This window comes from Leucopleurus acutus (assembly GCF_964270905.1).
Source record: "Leucopleurus acutus genome assembly, chromosome: 13".
Classification (NCBI taxonomy): Eukaryota; Metazoa; Chordata; class Mammalia; order Artiodactyla; family Delphinidae; genus Leucopleurus; species Leucopleurus acutus.
In genome coordinates this window covers 64,377,381-64,397,294 of record NC_139155.1, presented here as the reverse complement: position 1 = coordinate 64,397,294, position 19,914 = coordinate 64,377,381, and the positions used below count along the sequence as shown (strand labels likewise).

Genomic DNA, 19,914 nt, shown 5'->3' with positions numbered 1-19,914 from the left:
AGCTCCAGCCCCTCAATCTGCTCAGAATGCCCTTGGGCCCCCTTCAGAAACGAGGTGCCTCCATGCGGCAGATATGAACCCAGAGCACAGGCCTGCGCCAGGCTGCCTGGGTTCCACTCCCGGCTCTGGCACTTTGAGGCAAGTTCTGTGCCTCAGTCTCCTGTCTGTGAAACAGGGATAACACAGTCCCTATCTTGCAGGCTGTTGTGAGGATGAAGTGGGTTACTGTCTCGAAGGGGTTCAGGTCAGTGCCTGGGCTACCACTTCCAGCCCAGGGGTCCCTAACTGGGGGCCTACCTGGGCCCCTCCCCCTTCCCTTCCTGAGGTGAAGTACAAACCCTTGAGGACAGACACCATCTCTACGAGGAAGAGGGAGCAGCTTTCACACAGGTCTATGACCGAAAGTGTTAGTCCCCAAACATCCTTTTACAGGCACCAAGAGAATAACCTGTCCAAGGCCACACAAGCTGCAAGTGGCCTGGGTGCCCGGCCGAGTGGAGTGCATGGACATTTTCCACGCTTTGTGACAGCAGGGCAACTATGTCTCCAGCTATAGGTTCAAGCAATGGAATCAGTGACATTTCTGAAGAGCATCACAGAGTCACAGGACAAAGACCACCAAACGCAGGCAGGAAGGAGCCTCGGAGGCCATGTGAGCTGGCGCCCCCACCCCAGGCTCCCAAGATCACTGATACGGGAACAGCTGCATTAGGGCAGAAACCCATGCTTCCTGCCCAGACCCACTGCCACGTCCACTCAACTAAGTCACTGAAGACACTGTGTCATCGAAAAATCCAAAACAGAGTATCTTTTTCTTTAAAATAAAAAATTTAAAAAAAAATTTTTTTAAGTATAAAACGTTCAAGCAAACAAACAAAAAAACTATGGAAGTTAGTTTCTCCCAGAAGGTCCAGGGTTAGGGTGAGGGCTAGAACCAGAGAGCAGAGGCAAGAACCATGGCATCTGGGCTCTGTGTTGAGCAACAGAATCAAATATTTGTTTTCTCCTCCACAATATAACCATTAACTTGTTGACACGACGATACTTATTCCGTTCATGTAAAGGTCACCGTATTGGAGGAGACACGGGTGTTTCAGGTGAGCATGTGCTAGCCTATCACTGCTAACATATCTACCTGCCCTGACGCACCAGCCCCACAGAAAGTCACCCCATCTTTTTGAGACACTCTGCTGGCAGAGCAGGTGCGGAGAGACTGGGACACTCTCCCAGGACCCCACATGCAGGGCCAGGAGTCCAACTCCGGCCCCAGTGACCCTAAAACTGGTGTGCCCCCAACCAAACCTACAAGTCATCGCTCCCCCAAAGTGCGAAGTGTCCCCTATAGACTTCTTCCATGCATTTATTAAACTCCAAACAACAACCGCCAAGCACACTTACAAGCTCACAGGCATACACACGGGTCAGAGAACTGTGGGGCTCAAATATCCCAGAACTCGTTAACTTGAGAGGCCCCCCGGGCGTGCTCCCTGTCTACCAAACCTGCTCTCCATGGAGCCCTCCACGGGCCAAGGACTTCATGCCCCTTGCCCTTCCCTCCAGGCCAACAAAGTGTCCTCGTGGCGCTTCTCAATGCACTGTGCGCGAGTCGACGTCAACCATGACGTCTTTAGAAACCGACCTGTGGGTGCTGGTGTAAACCGGCAGGGTCCCAGCAACCCACAGGCCCTCGAGGGGCTGTGGGGGCCCTGACCGCAGGGAGAGGTGGGAGGGCTCCCGGGGAAAGTGGGAGGCATGAGGCAAGCCCAAGCTCCAACCCTGCAGCACGCTTGGGGAGAGATGCTGTCCTGGAGCCCGGCTGAGTCAGCCACCTTCGGGGGAGGGAGGAGGGGACAGGCAGAGGGTGGGGGTGGCCAGAGACGGAACCCCACCCCCCCAGCCCAGACATAGTCCGCGACTATCAGTCTCACTATCAGAGCCAGGGATGATAAGCCAGTTAGCTGCCGGTTCTCATCCGCCTTGGCCGGCTGACACTGGACTCCCAACGGTCCCCAGACTCAAATGACAAATGCCCACAGAAGCAGAGACCGAAACTACTTTGCAGAGATAGGAGAGGGCTCCCCAACCGCCCACCGGGCCTCGACGCCCCTGGGTCACCATGCAGCCGGAGGTCAACCTCTCCACGTGCGGGGACACCCACGTAAATGCTCGAACGAAGAGGGAGAACTGGAGGCGGAAGCAGGGGCTTAAGCAGAAGGCAGGCTAAGTGGGAGCTCGAGAATCACCAATGAAACAAAGCCGGGCGCGGGCCTGGCTCAGGTCTGGCAGCTGGGAACGCCTGGGCCAGGAAAAGTGACATCCGTAAGGGCCATTTGGGAAGAAGTGGCCGCAGGCTGAGACAGGACAAGACGGATGGCCCTTGACTGCGGCAGTGCTGCGGCAGAGACAGGCCTGAGCCATCCCCGACAGGGCACCAAGGGCTGCAGCCCCAAGGCCCAGGCACCAACCAGAGGCCCCAGGCTCACTATGGGGGGCTGGGGGTGGGGGGAGGGGTTGGAAGCAGCACCTGCAGGCCATAGTCAGAGGCACCTGAGCCGGGTGGGAGCTCAGGGAAAACCTAAGTCAGACCCCGACACCCGAGGAACGGGCAGTAGAGTCCTGGTCAGCTGGCCAGGGGTTCGGCCAAGCATGGAGAAAGGGGGCGAGGCAGCAAGGCCACAGCAGGCACATGCCCACGGGGCAGTCGCAGAAGATCGAAGACACAGCCACAGCTGCAGGATCCCTGCAGCCTCAGAACAGCACCTTTCAGGGAACTCGCTGCAGGTCTCTGGGCAGCACTCAGCACGAGCACCGCACCTGAGTCCAAGACACCAATGGGCGGGTACTTACCACAGCGATCACGGGGATGAGGACGCCCAGGTTCCCCGCGCTGCTGGAGGCCTGGAGGAGAACAGAACTGAGTCACTGATGAGCCCGCGCTTCTTTCATTGAAAAGGAAAAAAAAAAAAAGACCTGACACAGTGTCATGAAAACTGAAATTCCTTAATCTACACGAAACAATGAAAAAGATATACAGAGAAACACATATAAAGATGCATCATCTTAACAGCAAAAGAGGGAAACAATTTGAATGTCAAACAGGAGAAGGATTACATAAACCGTGACAACTCTGCACAAATATCACAAGCTGTTACAGAGACTGTGCTCTGAAAAGCACTGTCACCTTAAAAAGTGCCCAGATCAAACGTTAAATGTAAGAAAGTATGCTCTCACACAGTGCCAACTACGTAAAATAAATAGATTTGCATAAAACACCTAGGAGAAAGTCTGTCAAAAGGTTAACGACGATTGGCTCTAAGGAGAGAAATTTTTACTCTACTAATTATAGGTTTCTGTATCTTTTCTATAATGAATACACATTCTTTCCAAGTCTGGGAAAATTTGGGGGTTACTTAAAAATAACTAAGTAGGGCTTCCCTGGTGGCACAGTGGTTGAGAGTCTGCCTGCCGATGCAGGGGACACGGGTTCGTGCCCCGGTCCAGGAAGATCCCACATGCCGCGGAGCGGCTGGGCCCGTGAGCCATGGCCGCTGAGCCTGCGCGTCCGGAGCCTGTGCTCCACAACGGGAGAGGCCACAACAGTGAGAGGCCCGCGTACCACAAAAAAAAAAAAAAACTAAGTAAAAAGTCAGCCACCTGGCCAGACACATGAGGAGCAGCCCGGCTCGGGAAGCCCAGCTGCTCAGTTGACCATGAGGGCATCGACTGCCCACCGCAGCAGGGCTGCTCCATCTTCAGGGATGAACAGGGTCAGAACAGCTTGCCGAGGCCCCATGGCCGCGCAGGGGTGGGGACAGAGTCCTAAGCTGGTGTCCCCCCAGCTCTTGATTTCTGTCCTCAGCTCCTGGTGGTCAGTGTGTTGGCCAGTCTCCACCCCACCCCACCCCCCACTGCTGCCCCACAGACACCTGGCCTGTCACTGCAGGTGGGGGGTGGGTGCATGGGCAAGCTCAGCTCGGCACCCAAGGAGCCCCTACCCCAGCCGAGGAACGAAGCAGGACACCTGAGTGTTGAGCCCGGGAGATGCAGTGAGAGTGGTGGGGTGGGGGTGGGGGAGCTGGGCCCTGGAGCCCTCAACAGGGTACAGCCTCGGCCTCCTTGGGCTCCAGGTGTCTCCCCAACACCCTCAAGCCCCCATCTCCTGGGCACGGGGAACTGGTCCCCACTCAGGAGACAAGAGGAACAGTGGCCTAGCCTGCTGTGGCAGGGAGCAAGGCAGGGCTGAGCAGGGCAAAGGGTCTCAGGCCCTGTTTGCACCAGCCCCTCGCCTCTAGGTGAGACTTTCACTCGAGGCTGCTGTTCACTCGCTTCCACCTCAGAGAGGCCTTGAGACCACCCGACGCCCCTGTTTTGTTCCCATGCCTGTCCCGCTAAGCCTGCAGGGGCAGCCCCTTGTCTGTCTGTTCACTCCCGCCAGCACCCTGGGAAGGAACCAGTCCCCCGTTCCTGATGGCACCAGGTAAAGGGAGAAAGCACGGGTTTCAAGGCGGTGCCCAGGGCTGAGCCCTACCTTCAGGGCGGGCCCCTTCTCACTGGCTCTCTCACTGGCCCGCTTGCCCTCCAGCCCCAGCTGCACAAACAGCTCCAGCAGGTTCATGAGCAGCTCGTCCACCAGGTGCTCATCCTGGATGTTGGCCGCGATGTTGGCCAGGGCATTGATCACAGCCAGTGAGCAGTGCCTGTGGGAGAGAAGTGACATGGCCACAGTGCCGGCCCCCAGTACTGTGAACGAAGACCCCCACGGCGAGGGACATGCCACCAGAGGATACCAGCCCTGAAGGAAAGTCAGCTGCTGCGGAAGAGACCCCAACCTCCCCTGAGACAAGTTGGGGGCCCAGGGGCTGCTCAGCTTCCAGGAGCCTGCGTGTTGGGGCGTGTTGACAGTCTCGGGACACTTCCTTCAAGTGCCCGGGCGGCCACGCAGCCGAGAACGGGCATGTCGCTCCCCGGCACTTCCAGGGTACCCACTTCCCCTCCAGTTACAGTCTCCCTTCATCACCACCACCCAGGAAACCCTGACGACACTTCCTCCTCCACCTGGGGCTGAGGTTAGGGTCAGCTCACACCAGACACTCAGGAAGTGCTCAGTGGTCCTGACGACCTGCCCCGACCCTGTCACCCCATGTAAACCCTGAATAGGAAGCTGACACTGCACACCAGCAGGGCGGCCAGGCTCTGAGTGCCAGGTCAGCTGGATGCTGCTGCAGCCAGGCTGTGCCAAGTAGCTCAGGTCTTTAAGGCCCAGTTTCTTCCTGAGTAAACAAGGATAATAATTCCCTCCTTGCAGGGTGTGGGGGAATCAAACAGTCCCTGTGAAGCATGTAGCACATTGTCTGCCCCCAAAATCACAGAGCAACGGCAGCCAGGACAAAAGGCACCCCTTCCCAGACAAATCTCTAGGGGGGGAAGCGGATGGCAGTGGATGCCTCCTCCGGCGGGAGACCAGTCACTGTGGGTGGCACTGTCAGAAAGTGCTTTAGGAAGGAAATGTGGCAGAAGATGAGGAACTGGTAAGTTCCGTACATGGCACGGGCCGAGCAGCGAGGCAGAGGCGGGATCAGAGGTCAGAAGGAAAGACAGGGAGGGGAGGGGCGAGGAGGCGCAGGAGCTGCTCTGGGAGCAAAATGCAAGGGGAAGAGGTTTTGGTCTGTGTGTCAGTGTCACTGCGGAGACCAGAACGGACAGACAGGAGAGGGAGGTGAGCTGGCAGCCCCCTAAGGCCACTCCTGCGTTCCAGTGGCTGGCGCTCCCGTGGGAGCGGCAGTGAGAAGGCAGAAAAGCAGCCATTGTGCTGAGAGCTGTCACATGCATACACACAGCCTCATACACCCACACAGCTGGTGAGGAAGTTAAGGCACAGAGAAGACGAGCATGTCCTGAGTTCACACAGCCGCACTGCCACCCCCTCCCCTGGGTGGAGTGGTCAGGAGGGGAGAGGAGAACCTCTGCCCTGCCCACCACCCTCCTGACTTCATCTGACCAAGTCCATGAGATCCTCCAAACACAGGAGGACGCGGCTTGTCCTTGGGGCATCCCTGGGGAGGGCGAGGACTCACGCAAACATCATACACCCAAGGCTGTCAACGTCTCCTCCCTTGCCCTCTGAATCCACCCTGAGGCGAGCATCCGAGACCGCACAGGTATGCAGCACCAACCAGCAGAAACACTGGAAAACTACCTAATGTGCGGCGTAGGGCTGGCCAGACAGATTGCGGCGCTGCCACCTGATGGACACCATGCTGACATCTAAGATGATGACAGGCAGGAAGGCTGGTGCTGCTCTGTGAGAACACGGTCACCCGGGGCGCTGTGCCCACTGGGTGAGGAGCTCAGAGATGCTAGCTCAGGGGCGGCCCTGTGCGGGTCATTCCCGCCTGGGACATGTATTTCTAACATGTAGTGCTTTTGTAACAAAAGATGTTTATTTAAAAGACAAGTTCTCACATCTCACATTTTCAAAGGATCGAGAGCAACAATGAGGTTGGGAAGACTTACCTGTAGCCGTGGTCCTTGTAATCTTTGGTGGCAGAGTACACAACAGAGCTGGCCTTCACGCTGATCTGCTGGAAGAGATTCCACACCTCCTGGTAAATGTATTGCTGGAAAAGAGTGAGGGACACGTGACCACATCTCCTCTGGAAGCGCCCTCCATGGACACCCAGAGGGTACACACTGGGGACCAGGGACAGTGGGGCCTGAAATAGCATCAAGGCCAGCCCTTCCTAAAGGTTTATGCAAACCTCAACTTAGACACCAAGAGTGGAATCGGTTCCATTTCCATTCTATTAACATCGGCAAGAAAATAGTTTAAACCTCTTTCTCCGGCACTCTTGGAACCATTACACTATTCTCCTTTACTTGGAAAAAAATCTCACCATTCAGTGTTAAGAAAGTTGGGAGCATTTAACTCTTCCGCAGGGTAAGCTTAATGTGTAGTTTCACATTCCTGGGAATCAAGGAGTTTCGCGAAGCTTGCCCAGGGAGAGTGGGTTCCCGGCCGTGCTTACGTTTCCGGTGATGACCAGGCAGCCAAGCTGGTCAATGATGAGCACGTCAAGCGGGGAGGGGGGCTGGCAGAACTTCTGCTGTAGGATCTGCAGGATCGGCTCCATGACTTTTGGGGTGTCCCTCAGGGCCACTGCGATGTGGCCCAAGGCTCGGATGGTGTGGTCTGGAATCAGGTGAGCATCCCTATGGGAGGGAAGGACAGACACGCCCTGGGAATAGTGCTCCAGCACGCAGCAGGGAAATGAAGCTGGAAGCCAGGACCTGGACCCCAGGGTCATCAGTCTCTCAGAGGAAGCGTCCATCTGAAAGTGACAGCCTGGGATCTGCAATCACCAGCACCAGGCAGGAAGACAGAGGTCTTTTCCCCCAGTGTCGAGGGTGGACATTCGAAGGTGGGCTTCAGCAGACATCGCGGGACAGACTCAATGCCCGACGCTATTCCGTGCCAGAAAGCGGCACAGACGTGCAAATGCCAGCGGCCCCATGAGCCTGCACAGGACCAGCTGCCCCCGCCCCCACCCCCCGGGACAGGACAGGACGTACTTGTCGCTCTCCTGGGAGATATAGAGCCGGTTGGAGAGGCTGGCCAGGAAGGCCTCCACGATCACTGCGTCCACAGTCAAGCCAGCCTTCAGGCACCTGAGCAAGGAGGAGGCCAAGCAGAATGAGGCATCAGAATAACCAGATGAGCATTTTGTGTTTGATTTTGGTTGAGTTTTTCCTGTCTCGGGTCTGCAAGGTTTAAAGACCCGCTCTGAATACTCTTTCCCCAGAAATCTGAATGAACATCATTACACAGAATGAATTCAAAGAACAGCTGTAGATTTCACCCTTTGACAAGTATCTCAGTTGAAAATAGTAACTTCATTATCTTGCCCAGAACGGTCTCCTTTAGGGTGTCATACTCATGCCAATTCCAATTTAAAATTCCGTTTCTCAACAAAAGTCACAATAGCTGATTCGAAAGACAGATGGTCCCACGGTGGCTGAGGGAATGTTAAAATTACATATCGAGGTTTTAATAGTATGGAGAAATGCTTATGCTCTAGAGAAGGGGAAATCTAACAGCCCTGAGGAGCATGAAATCTTACAAGCATCTCTCGCTCCCCACACATTTGGCTCCCAGGCCACAAAGTCAGAGAAGACAGTCTGACAGAGTAGCTGGGCTCCAGCCCGATGGCCCCGAGAGCGAGGCGCCAGGACTCAGACAAGGAGAGGTACGTCTCCTGCAAATCAGAATGTATCTGGTCCCCAAGTGTGGACAGCAAGAGTTCACACAGGTGGAGCTGGTGCCGAAGGGACATTCGGGCATGTAAAACCTCTCATTTATACCAAAAATCACACGGAAAACAAGATGAAATAGGACCACGTGTCATCACTCTGGATGATGGGCTAAGGGATAATTCTTTTCTGTCTACTTTTCTACAAATCACAGGTTTTCTCTGTTTTTTATTACATTTATGATCAGGAAAAGAAAGGCAGGAAATTTTTTTTTTTCTTTAACATGTAGCAATCTCCCTTTTCGGATCCAGTGCAGGTTTAGAAGCTTCCCTGAACAATAATGTCTCTGGCTCTGCCTGACACCCCGTCCCTGTCCCCCTCACCCCCTGAGGCCGCCCACCTGCAGACGTTGTCGATGGCAATGTCCCGCAGCTGCTCGTACATGGAAGGCTGGCTCTTCTTCCCTGACGCCACATTCAGGGTCGACTCAGAATGCTCATTGGTTACGCTGATTTTTATATCATTGCCGGCAACTGGAAGTGAAAGTTCAAATATCTATCTGGTTATGCCTGTCACTTTCCATACCCGTGTTTGAAATTCAAAACCAAAATCAAATGTAATCATCTTTAGCTATAAAAGCAATCACTTTACAAAGACTTCACCAAGCATTTCAGAATCCAAAGTGTCAGAGAACAGAAAGAATGAAACAAATGTTTAAATCAAGGAAGCACACTTAAGTTACAAAGCAATGAATACATAAAACAGCAACGTCTTAAGAAATGATTCAGAAGTCCTGGCCCCTAGGAGCTCAGCTCCAGCAGAAAGGCAAGGGCATGGCCTGAGGGCATCCAGCTCACAAGCAGGAAGGCAGGAAGGGTGGGCAAGCGTGAGAGCAGGGCCCTCAGAGTCTCTCCACCTGAAGGGTGGGACTACGTTGGTGGGACTGGGGGAAGCATGGTGATACCACTTCAGCACCCGAGTGCGCAGCAGGGTACTTAATTAACATTGGTCACCAGCCGTGCTCTGGGCCTGTGGCAGCGGAGGGGACAGAGCTCCAGGCCCAGCGTTGGGACATGGGACGCACACTGCAGGATGCCCCAGAGAGGGCAGGTGCCAAAAAGAGCAGGCCTGGACCGGGGCCTGGGGCAGTGGCAGCGGGAGGGAGGCCTGGCACCCCAGGGAGTTGTGCAGGGGAAGCCTTGGGAGGAAAAGGCAGAGGAGCAGCCCAGGGATGGCGGCCTCTCGGCCAGTTACCTGTGTGGTACTGACTGTGGCACTTGTACAACTTCACCAGCACGGGGGACGGGACCACCAGGAAGTCCCGCAGGGATGGCGTCACCGAGTGCACCACCACCGGGAACCTCTCGCACAGGCGGCCCAGGCCCTGCAACGCACAGCAGGCCATCAGGGGCTGCAGGGGAGGTGCCCACCCCTTCAGACACCAAGTCAATCAGACTTCCAAGGGCCACCCGGCCATGGGGCACAAAGACAGAAAGGGGGTGGTTGGGACTCTCTCCACCCAAAGGCGAGATTCACTGTTAAAGCGTGTCCATCTCTTTTAGAAGAAACTTAGGGGAGAAAGGGCACCAAGCATTACTTTTACACAACGGCAGACGTGAAGTCAGTGGGGTTGGGACAAGGTCAGAGTCTCGGCACAGCAGGCTGGTGTCCGAGGCCTTGGGAACACCCGGCAGATGCAGGGCAGCCTTCACAACGCAGGACTTGGCTGTGCCTGGACCCCACTCGCAGAAAGCCTGCTGGCCGTCAGCAGTGGCCTCCCAGCACTGAACTTGTCCACAGCAGACTCTAGTTCAAGTTCCTAGAGGCAGCAGCTCAGACCTCGCTGCTGGTGCCTGCCACAGCCTGGCCACGGCAAGAAGGCCCTGCTGGGGCTTCCCTGGTGGGGCGGTGGTTGGGAGTCCGCCTGCCGATGCAGGGGACATGGGTTCATGCCTCGGTCTGGGAGGATCCCATGTACTGTGGAGCGGCTGGGCCTGTGAGCCATGGCCACTGAGCCTGTGCGTCCGGAGCCTGTGCTCCGCAACGGGAGAGGCCACAACAGTGGGAGGCCCGCATACCGCAAAAAAAAAAAAAAAAAAAAGAAGGCCCTGCTGACGGGTGTCAGCACCGCGCCCCCAACCACCCCCACCGGGGCCCGTGAGACTTACCTGCAGACAGCAGATGAGCAAGGGCAGGTGAGCAATGATGACCTTGCTGGATGTCTTGGACTGCAGCTTCTCAGACAGCTTGATGCACAGATTCTCTGCGCCTAAGTTCAGAACAGAGGAGGGTACGGACCTTTAGCAAAGGCCAATGGTCACAAAAACTCCTTCATCAGTCAAAATAGAACGTGACTAAACCCCGGGCTCACTAACTCTGAGAAGCAGCTCCACCACAAAGTGTCGGAGGTGGGCGTCCCTGCTCCTTTCCTGCTGCTATGACGACACCATCCTGCGGGGTGGGCTATCCGTCCGCTGCCAGCCCCCACCCTGTCCCGTGTCCTGAGCGTGGCTCCCCCCGAACCCCCACCTTCCTGGACCAGCACCATCTTCCGCCCTGAGCCCCCTCCTCTCCTCATAAGCGGAGGACACGCCAGGCGGTGGCACGGGGAACCCACCCTGCTCGTCCTTCACAGCCCACACCATGAGGTCTACGCAGGCGGCACTGGCCTGGCAGCGCAGCTTCAGGGGGCTCAGCTCGCTGTGGGTCCGGTCCATGTCGTGCAGGATCTTCTGGAGCTCCCCCTGGCTGGTGTTGAACTGCTCCAGCACGAAGTCATGGACCTCCTTCACAAAGGAGGTGGGCAGGTCTGCAGGAGGGAGAGCGGGCACAGATTCAGGCTGTGAGCAGCCATGGTCTTTCCCTTGCGACAGACACCCAGGGAGAGGGAGCTGCTGCTGGCTACCATGCTTCCAGGAAGGCCGGCTGGGGCGGGCTGGGGCGAGCCAGGACGGGCACGCACGCCAGCCCTGCACACATGCTACCTGACACTCAGAATGGTCACCTCCCAGCGAAATGCGAGCCATGCTTTGTTTTAAGCTGTCAATACACTCAAACCTGAACACGAGACACAACCTGGGGAGTGCCATCACCAGAACTGGTCTGATTAACGAAAAGTACTCCTGTGATACTTTCTAAAAAGGGCGTCAGTTATCAGATGTGGGAAAGCTGGATGCAGCCCGAGGAGGACCCCCTGCACAGGAAGGCACCCAGTCTGCAGCCTCTCGCAGCTCTCGTCCTCGGGCCTGGACAGTGCAGGGGACCCGAGAGACGGCACAGGCAGAGGGCAGACTGGCCAAGAAAGCCAGCAGCAGACTGGCTAGGGGAGGCCACAGGCTCCGGGGTCAGGCCGAGCAGCCAGCACCTGCCGCTTTTCAGGAACCTAGCCCTCATGGTGGCCCCAACCAGGTTCAGGCCCCAGCAGTGCTTGGAATCAGATCAGGAAAACAGCTAAGGAGATTATGGGACACCCACAGGACACCATGTGGTCATCAAAGCTTTTGTTTATGAAGCACATTCAGCAACTTAAGGGAAGAGCCTAGGAAAACTGTGTTTAAAACACACAAGAGAGCCTGGAAGGAACTGCTAACTCCGTGTGTGAGCTCCGCTACTGACAAATTATTCTGAGTTGTAAGATCACGACTGCCTCGTTTTCTCATTTTTTTAATGTTTTGAAACATGTAAGGCAGACACATTAGACTGTATGCCTGACCAGGGGATCAGGACGACCCCACACGTCCGTGTCAGACATCAGCCGAGGAGACACACCCACCAAAGAGGCTGCGCTGCTGGCAGCACCGGGGGCAGGACGACAGGTGCATGTCCCTCATCGCCTGCTTCTCCCAGGAACGTATCCACGTTCCTTGCAGATGCTGTGAAGCGGCCCTGGCACAAGGGCAGGACCCCACCCTCACCTTTCATGTAGTACAGAGTGTCCCGTAGCATCTTGAATGTGGCCACATAGAGGGGGTCGCTGAACACGCTGTAGTAGAGGTCGGCGCTGGGGTTGGCCTGCGGGTAGAGGCATGGGACGCGTGACTGGCACCGCCGGTCACTGCAGTGACTCCCTCCTCCCTCCTACGCTCACGCTGCCCAGAGATGCCTGCAGGGAGCAGCCCCAGGCCCCTGGAGGATAGACCACCTCCTCTCACTGAGGGCTCACCCTCTCCAGGCATCTTTGAACAAGGAGAGTGGGGGTGCAGGAGCCACAGGGCCACAAGACCACATTGCACCCTGTCCCCCTCAGTCATAGACACGACAGCTGGGGCACCTTCGGATTCGGCCTACGTTTTGTAACTAAAATTCACTTTAAATTTTCTTTAGCAATCTCATCTAAAATGTGACGCTAGTTTTCTTCTGGGGAAAAAAATTCATCCGAGGTCTAGTGAGTTGAGTAAGATGCTGTTAATTTTTCTGCACCCTCAGTCTAGTGCAATGGAAAGGCACGATTTACAAAAGTTCTGACACAGGTAAGCGCGGGGAAGGCAGATGCGGAGGCAAATCCACAGCGGGAAGGGGCCTGTGGGGCGAGGCTGGTGGAGGCCGTGTCCCATGGGCACCGGTGCCATCAGAGGGCGCTGCGCGAATGGCCCTACAGGCACAGTCCTCATGACTCCCTGCAGGGCAGATGTGACACTGGCTGAGGTTAAGGTGAGCAGGGGTCCCACCCCAGAGCAAGGAGGGAGGAACCTGGGCGGTGCAGCCCGGCCCCAGGGCCCCAGAGCTGTGTGATGAAGGCCCTGCCAGCCTCTGTCTTCCCGGCTGAGAGTGGGTGTGCCGTGGGTTCAAGGAGAGGGAGTCACATCTGGCACATAATAAGCACGGTCACTGCCAGTGAAGGTGGATGAGGAGGAGGATTATCCTGCAGTGACTCGGGTTCGAGCTTTTATTTAGCCACAAAACCAATTCTTCAAATGGACATTTACACTAAAGTCCAAATTATGAAACAAAATATGAGAAACTGCTCTGTTCCACGGGGAAAAGGGCCCCAAAGCCCCATGTTCCTGGCATTCCTCTCCCCTCAGGACCCAAGCCAGCTCTTCACCACGGACGGCACTCGGGCCCAACACGTCTGGCTGCTGTGCCTGCCAGCCCAGCTCCAGCCCTGGCCTCCTGGTTTGCCCAGGGTCACACGACCCCACACCGACAAAGGACACCAGGACACCTCTGAGAGCAAGCACAGTGAGAGCTCAGGCCCACAGGCAGGAGGGCTGCGGACCAGCTGGCAAGTGACCGGCCACACACCTAATGCCCACAGACAGCAGGGTGGAGCGCATGCAGGGCAGGAGCTGTGGCCTGCAGCATAGGGAGGTCCCTGGTGGTACCCTTCCCGCTTCATAACTGAGCCTGGTGGTGCCAGGCGCTGCATGTCTCATTATCGGATGAGAGAAAGAATGCCAGGCTTAACAAGGAATCTGAGCCCAGCACATGGCCACAGCAGCCATCAGCCTGGAAATCGGTGATCTCTCTGGACCCTGACAAAAGGGGGCTGACCCAAATGTTCCCAGGGACTTTGAGGCCTCCCAGCAGCGACATTTAATGATTTTATAAATAAAGCTGTGGGCCTTGGTTCCAAACATGCTAAGGACAGAAGATGCCTGAGTACACACCCCTCACACTCACAAGCCAGGGCCTGCAGTGCCTGGACTGATGAGAGGTGTGTACCGAGCCCTGGCAGTGGCTCTGCAGGCACCGTGGGGGCAAGGACCACAATGGAGCAGAGTTGGGGCCCAGGCCACAATCCAGCTCCCATGCTGACCATGGGACGCGGGCACCAGTTAGTCCTCCCCGAACCTCTGCTTTCACCTGTGAAGTAGAGACCCTGACCAGTGCTCAGGGGCCAGGACGGGGCACCGGTAGGGGACACATCTAAAGGAGCCAGGCACAGGGCAAGGCCTTGGGCGGCAGGTGTGCTGTCGTCACTGGAACGTACGCAGAAGTCTCAGGGCGAGCCTCTCCCTCACTCCAGTGGCCCCACCCCACCCACTGCAAACCCTCCCCACTCCCCCGACACAGGTGTGCCCGGCAGGTGATCTCGGCGTGATGCCCTCACAGGGAGTACGTACCTCCATCACGCTGGCTACGACTGCATCCAGGGACTTGAGAACAGGCTCCTCAACAATCTTCTTCACCTGCAAGGGAAACGAGACCTCGTGAGCACCTGGCACACATAGGGGGAGACAGGAGTGCCAGCTCATTCCACTGAAGAACAAATCGTGCTGACGTATGAAACCGTATCACAAGCTCACAGTGAAAAATGGATGGAAATAAGAGGCCAACAATGAGCACATCACTGGAGCCCCAAGGCTCCAATACACACAAATGTCCCTAATCCTGCCATCACCTAGAACTTCTTTCTTACCATAGATGGGAATGAAATAAAAACAGAAAAGGAACCAACTCCCTCAAATCTGGGTACATGAGGTTTCCATTTCCAGGAAGCGAAAGAGCTGAGACTCCAGGCAAGACTGACTTTTCCCCCCCGAGGCCCCTCCCAGACGTGGTAGACCCCCATCACAGCCGGTCCCCAGGCGCCAATGATGCCCCCTCCCCAGGCCAGGGCGCTGGCTCTTCTGGGCGCTGCAGCACACACTGCGAATTCCTCACAGGAGCACTGGCCACCCCCACCCTGGCCCCACTCTGTACCAGTGCTCAGGACAGGAAGAACTGTTCTGCCGACTAAGAACCGCCTGAGAAAACTGCCACCACACTACAGTGCTTTAAGGTTATTTTTAAAACATATGGATAATGATAAACGACATGCCAGGAGAAGAAATTTAAAAATGGTTTAGAAGAAAACCTAACCTTGAAAGTTAAAAAAAACTGAAAAACAAATTCCCCTGAATGACCCAAGACATCCAGCCTTCAACTGGAATCTCTTGACACGACCCTAAAGAGCTGCTGTCCCGTCGGGACACTGACAGCATGGCCGGCTGGGGGGTCTCAGGACAGCCGGCTACTGAGCAGCTCACCCTGGCTCCACCCTGCCCGCCGACACTGGGTCATCTTCTTGCTTCTCCACCCGTAGCCACCACCTCTGGGCCATTTCTGTTCACACTCCTCACAGGCAAGCGCCATGTCCCCGGCCCCCGCCTCACCCGACCTTCTTCTTCTCTCTCATTCGTTCCAAAGCAGAAAGCCCTGTCTTTGGAGTCTGTCCTGGCCCACCCAAATCCACCATGCAGCACCCTGGTACAAGCATGGCAACTTCAGGGGTGGGTCACAGGCCCAGCCACTCCAGGACTCAGACAATGGCATCTCTGATGTGACTGCAAAGATCACACAGAGGTCCCCAGACAGGAAACATTAGCTCTGTATTACTCCAAACAGAGCAGCCCCTGAGCTGGGTCAAGTGCAAGAGCAGGTGGGCTTGGGGTCGGACCACAGCCTGAGCCTGGGCCCTGCCCTTAGCCCTTAAAGTACTTGACACCAACTTCCTCACCTCTAACAAGGGGACGCATGGCCACGCCCCACGTGGCGGCTGCAGGGACAAATGAGAACATGCCGCACAGCAACTCCGAGGATGTGACCCTCCTTCCCTCTTTAATCTGAAAACTGTGACTACCAAGCTGTGCTGTGAAATATAGGCTGACACAACTAGCAATTCCACTGGTTGATATACCCGTGGTCCATCTATCCATCAAGGCTATGCTTACCAGGTTTACGAGTTCCCGGAGCATCTCCAGGGGAATACTGAACTCCTTGTAAGTGATGCCATTGAAAAGAGGAGAAACGGAGAAGCTGGAGCTGATGGTGGAGAAGTAGTAGTCGGGCTCCAGGGCACTCCCATCAGGCAAGTAAGAGGCTGATGGGGCAAAACCAGAAAGTCAGTCGTGGGAGTATGAGACCCAGATACTCCCTCAAGAACCAACAACGGTATCGATTTTGCTTTTGTTTACACTCAAATTCCATGTGAAGTAAAGGCTGATATGATTCAGCAATCCCACTCCTGGGCATATATCCAGAGAAAATTCTAATACAAAAGATACATGCACCCCAACGTTCATAGCAGCACTATACACAATAGCTAAGACATGGAAACAACCTAAACGTCCATTGACACATGAATGGATAAAGAAGACGTGGGGGCTTCCCTGGTGGCGCAGTGGTTGAGAGTCCGCCTGCCGATGCAGGGGACACGGGTTCGTGCCCCGGTCCAGGAAGATCCCACATGCCGCGGGGCGGCTGGGCCCGTGAACCATGGCCGCTGAGCCTGCACGTCTGGAGCCTGTGCTCCGCAACAGTAGAGGCCACAACAGTGAGAGGCCCGTGTACCGCGAAAAAAAAAAAAAAAAAAAAAAAGATGTGGTACATATATATACAACGGAATACTACTTAGCCATAAAAAAGAATGAAATAATGCCATTTGCAGCAACATGGATGGACCTACAGATCATCATACTAAGTTACTAAGTGAAGTAAGTCAGACAGAGAAAGACAAATATCGTTATGATACCACTTATATGTGGAGTCTAAAAAACATGACACAAATGAACTTATTCACAAAACAGAAACAGACTCACAGACATAGAAAACAAGCTTACAGTTACTAAAGGGGAAAGGGGGTGGGGGAGGGATAAATTAGGAATTTGGGAGCAGCAGATACAAATTACTCTATGTGAGATAGGTAAACAACAAGGTCCTACTGAATAACACAGGGAACTACAGTCAATATCCTGTAATAAACCATAATGGAAAAGAATCTGAAAAAAAATATAATATATATATATAACTGAATCACTGTGCTATATATCAGAAACTCATACAACATTATAAATCAACTATATTTCAATTAAAAAAAGAAGTAAAAGCTGGATTGCAAATCCTTGGGGAGGGTTGCCTCTCACTGGGGTGTTTCAGGTCAAAGCTTAGGTAGAATCATGTCCTAATATTTTCCACCCAGACATGTGAGAACAACAACAAAAAAAGAATTACACCTTTTTACAGGTTAAGAGCCATGACAGCAGGAGGCAGCTTACAACAGAGTGGGGGCAACAATACTGAGAGGAGCTGAGACGCTGGAGGCCAACACGGTGAAGCCACAGAGGGGGCTGGACGGGGGGTGGGGTGAGGCCAAATTAAAGGGAACAGGTGGGGAGAAGGTGGGAAGGGTGTGTGTGTGCGCGCATGAAATGTGTGTGAAAACTACATAAAACATGTATATGTACAGTGTGCATGAACACACATGCTCCATGTGTTTTCCATTATATATGCACCTGTGTGACCGGCTTATCTCACTCAGCATCACATACAGGTTCATCCACGTTGTCACAAATGGCAGGATCTCCTTTCCTAAGGCTGAATAATATTCCTGGAGGGCATTATGCTGAGTGAAGTAAGCCAGTTACAGAAAGAAAAAAACTGCACAATCTCACTTATATGTGGAATCAAAAAAACTCAAAGACATGGGAGCAGAGAGTGTGGTGACCGGGGCGGGAGGTGGGGAAATGGGGAGATGACCGTTATGCGGGCTGAGTCCAGAGAGCTAATTACACCGTGCTGGATGCTAGAAATGCGCTGAGAGAGGAGGTGCTCTAACCACACACGCACACACACAATGGTGACTATGTGAGGAGATGTATAGTTAATGGCTTGACTGCAGTAACCACCTCACCACATTTATGTATATCAAACCATCATGTCGTTCACCTTAAGGACATAACAGTTTATTGTAAAAAATAATGATAGTCATAAGAGAAGGCAAGAAGTCTGTGACCCGGACACACACCACGACATGAGGATGACATCCTGCGTGGCTGACCCAGTGCGTGGTGGACACAAAAGGAGGCAAAAGGCAGAGCTGCAGGAACCACAGGTGTAAGATTTGGGATTTATGCAGGGGTGTCACTGATAATGGAACGGATGGTGCCATGAGGTGTGGAGGTCTTGTTTCCCCACTTCCTCCCCACAATCTGCATCTTACTTCCTTCGAGGAGAAGGTGAAGGCTATTGTAACAAGTGTCTGACACTGCACAGAGCTGCCACACGAATCAAATTCAGTAAATTACCTGAAAGTCCTTTGTGAACAGCAAAGCTCTACAGAAAGTATTACTCATTAAACATAAGGGATTACATGCAGTCTCATTACTATGTTCTTTAATGTTATCCACACACTTAATGACCTTAAACAACAAGAAACAAAAGAAGGACCCACCGCTAGTATTTCCACATGAAAAGCAGTGCTTTCACAGGTTAATGTACTAAGATTCAGATGGCAGGCATTTGGGGTCCTGTATATTATTGTCTGCACTTTTCTCTATGTTTGAAATATTTTTAGATTCAAGTTTAAGAAGTTTAATCAAAAATAGAAAATAAATGCTTTCTAAAAGCTTGACACTCAAGATGCACAACAGCAGTGCCTGGGGGCTCGGTCAGCAGAAAGGCAAAGCCCACCTTCGAAGTAGTGAAAGGTGGATCCTCCAGGGGAGCTGGGAGGGGGCACCCCTCGTTCAGGGCTGACCTGAAACACACAACCACACGCACAGATAAGAAAGGCCAGTCAGACCTCAGTCAGATCTGTCTCAGACAAGGCTCCCTCTGCTGGCCAGAGCCCTGGTTCAGCCCCACCTCCTCGCTGAAGCCCACCCTGGCTACAGGTTCTCTACTATAATTCTAAATTCTTGTGTCTAGCCATATATTCTACACCTGATGACTGAGCCAGACTATTCTCAGTGTTTCGTGTCCCTGTCTTTCTCCATGAGTCAATTACATATTCTCTACAGGCACCAACTGTCTTGCACTCAGAAAAGAGCTGGTGCCCAAACACTTCACCTCCCAGGAGATGACTCACTTATAAATCTTAAAAAGGACAAGCCAACCTTTGAATTAAAGAGAACTCTAATGAGAATCCTTCACGTTCCCCAAGTTCCCTCAAACTACATGCAAGTGGGCACCTAACAAGCCCCCGTCCCCTGTCCGTCTGGGCGCATGGCCCCACCTGCGAGATGCTGGACACGCTGCTGGCCTTTCTCTTCAGGGTGCCCTCCTGACACACCGCCAGCAGGTTGCTGGGGAGGATGGAGCGAAAGTCGTTGAAGGACCGCCTCCGTACACCTTCCAGCTCCTCGGGGACGTGGAGGGAATGAGGAGGGACTCTGGGGAAGAGCCTGGACAGGAGGGACTCTTCCGTGTTGCTGTAACGCCCAAATGCGCGGGAGATTCCTATGAGGCACGGGACCGCATACTTGCAGAGGTATTCTGGAAGGCAGAGGGAAGCCGTGGCAGCACCACCTGGGGACCTGGGACCACCCATCTCAGAGCCCCCCACCAGCAAGTCCAAGGGCCAGAACTAGCCATGGCAACAGGGCCAAGCCCAGGCACTGACCGGCAGTATTTTCCATCCATCCTCAACCACGGCTGCAGACACGGCCTGTGGGTGGGAGGTCTTAACCACGCACAGCACCTCCAAATCAGTCCCTCAGCCACGTCACCTGAGCAGGCTCCCTTACGGGACTTAATCAGTGCATTTAGTCCTTCTGGGAGCAGATTGGTAGCCTCACATCAGAAGAAAAATGACTTTCGGACATGTTACAGGTGAAGAAACCGAGCCCCAGAGGGGGAAGTGGCCCAGCATTCAGGCAGCAGACCTGTGCTCATGACCCCACGTGGGCTCTCAGCTAACATGCAGCAAAGGTCACGTCCACCAGATACACTGGTTGCAAAGAACAG

The 19,914-nt window shown here is 54.3% G+C and overlaps 1 protein-coding gene across 5 annotated transcripts in view; it reads right to left on the bottom strand.

Moving 5' to 3' along the window:
* Positions 1–19,914, bottom strand: part of PI4KA (phosphatidylinositol 4-kinase alpha) — a 95,297-nt gene that overhangs the window by 44,944 nt on the left and 30,439 nt on the right. For all 5 annotated transcript variants that reach the window (XM_082853416.1, XM_082853417.1, XM_082853418.1 and 2 more), the window contains 14 exons: positions 19,184–19,443; positions 18,640–18,706; positions 15,903–16,051; positions 14,313–14,378; positions 12,162–12,258; positions 10,865–11,056; positions 10,416–10,516; positions 9,502–9,631; positions 8,648–8,780; positions 7,570–7,665; positions 7,026–7,209; positions 6,514–6,617; positions 4,529–4,697; positions 2,848–2,898 (listed from right to left, as the gene is read on the bottom strand). In XM_082853416.1, the coding sequence (XP_082709542.1) occupies positions 2,848–2,898; positions 4,529–4,697; positions 6,514–6,617; positions 7,026–7,209; positions 7,570–7,665; positions 8,648–8,780; positions 9,502–9,631; positions 10,416–10,516; positions 10,865–11,056; positions 12,162–12,258; positions 14,313–14,378; positions 15,903–16,051; positions 18,640–18,706; positions 19,184–19,443 (1,799 nt within the window). The remainder of the gene's footprint in view (positions 1–2,847; positions 2,899–4,528; positions 4,698–6,513; positions 6,618–7,025; positions 7,210–7,569; positions 7,666–8,647; positions 8,781–9,501; positions 9,632–10,415; positions 10,517–10,864; positions 11,057–12,161; positions 12,259–14,312; positions 14,379–15,902; positions 16,052–18,639; positions 18,707–19,183; positions 19,444–19,914) is intronic.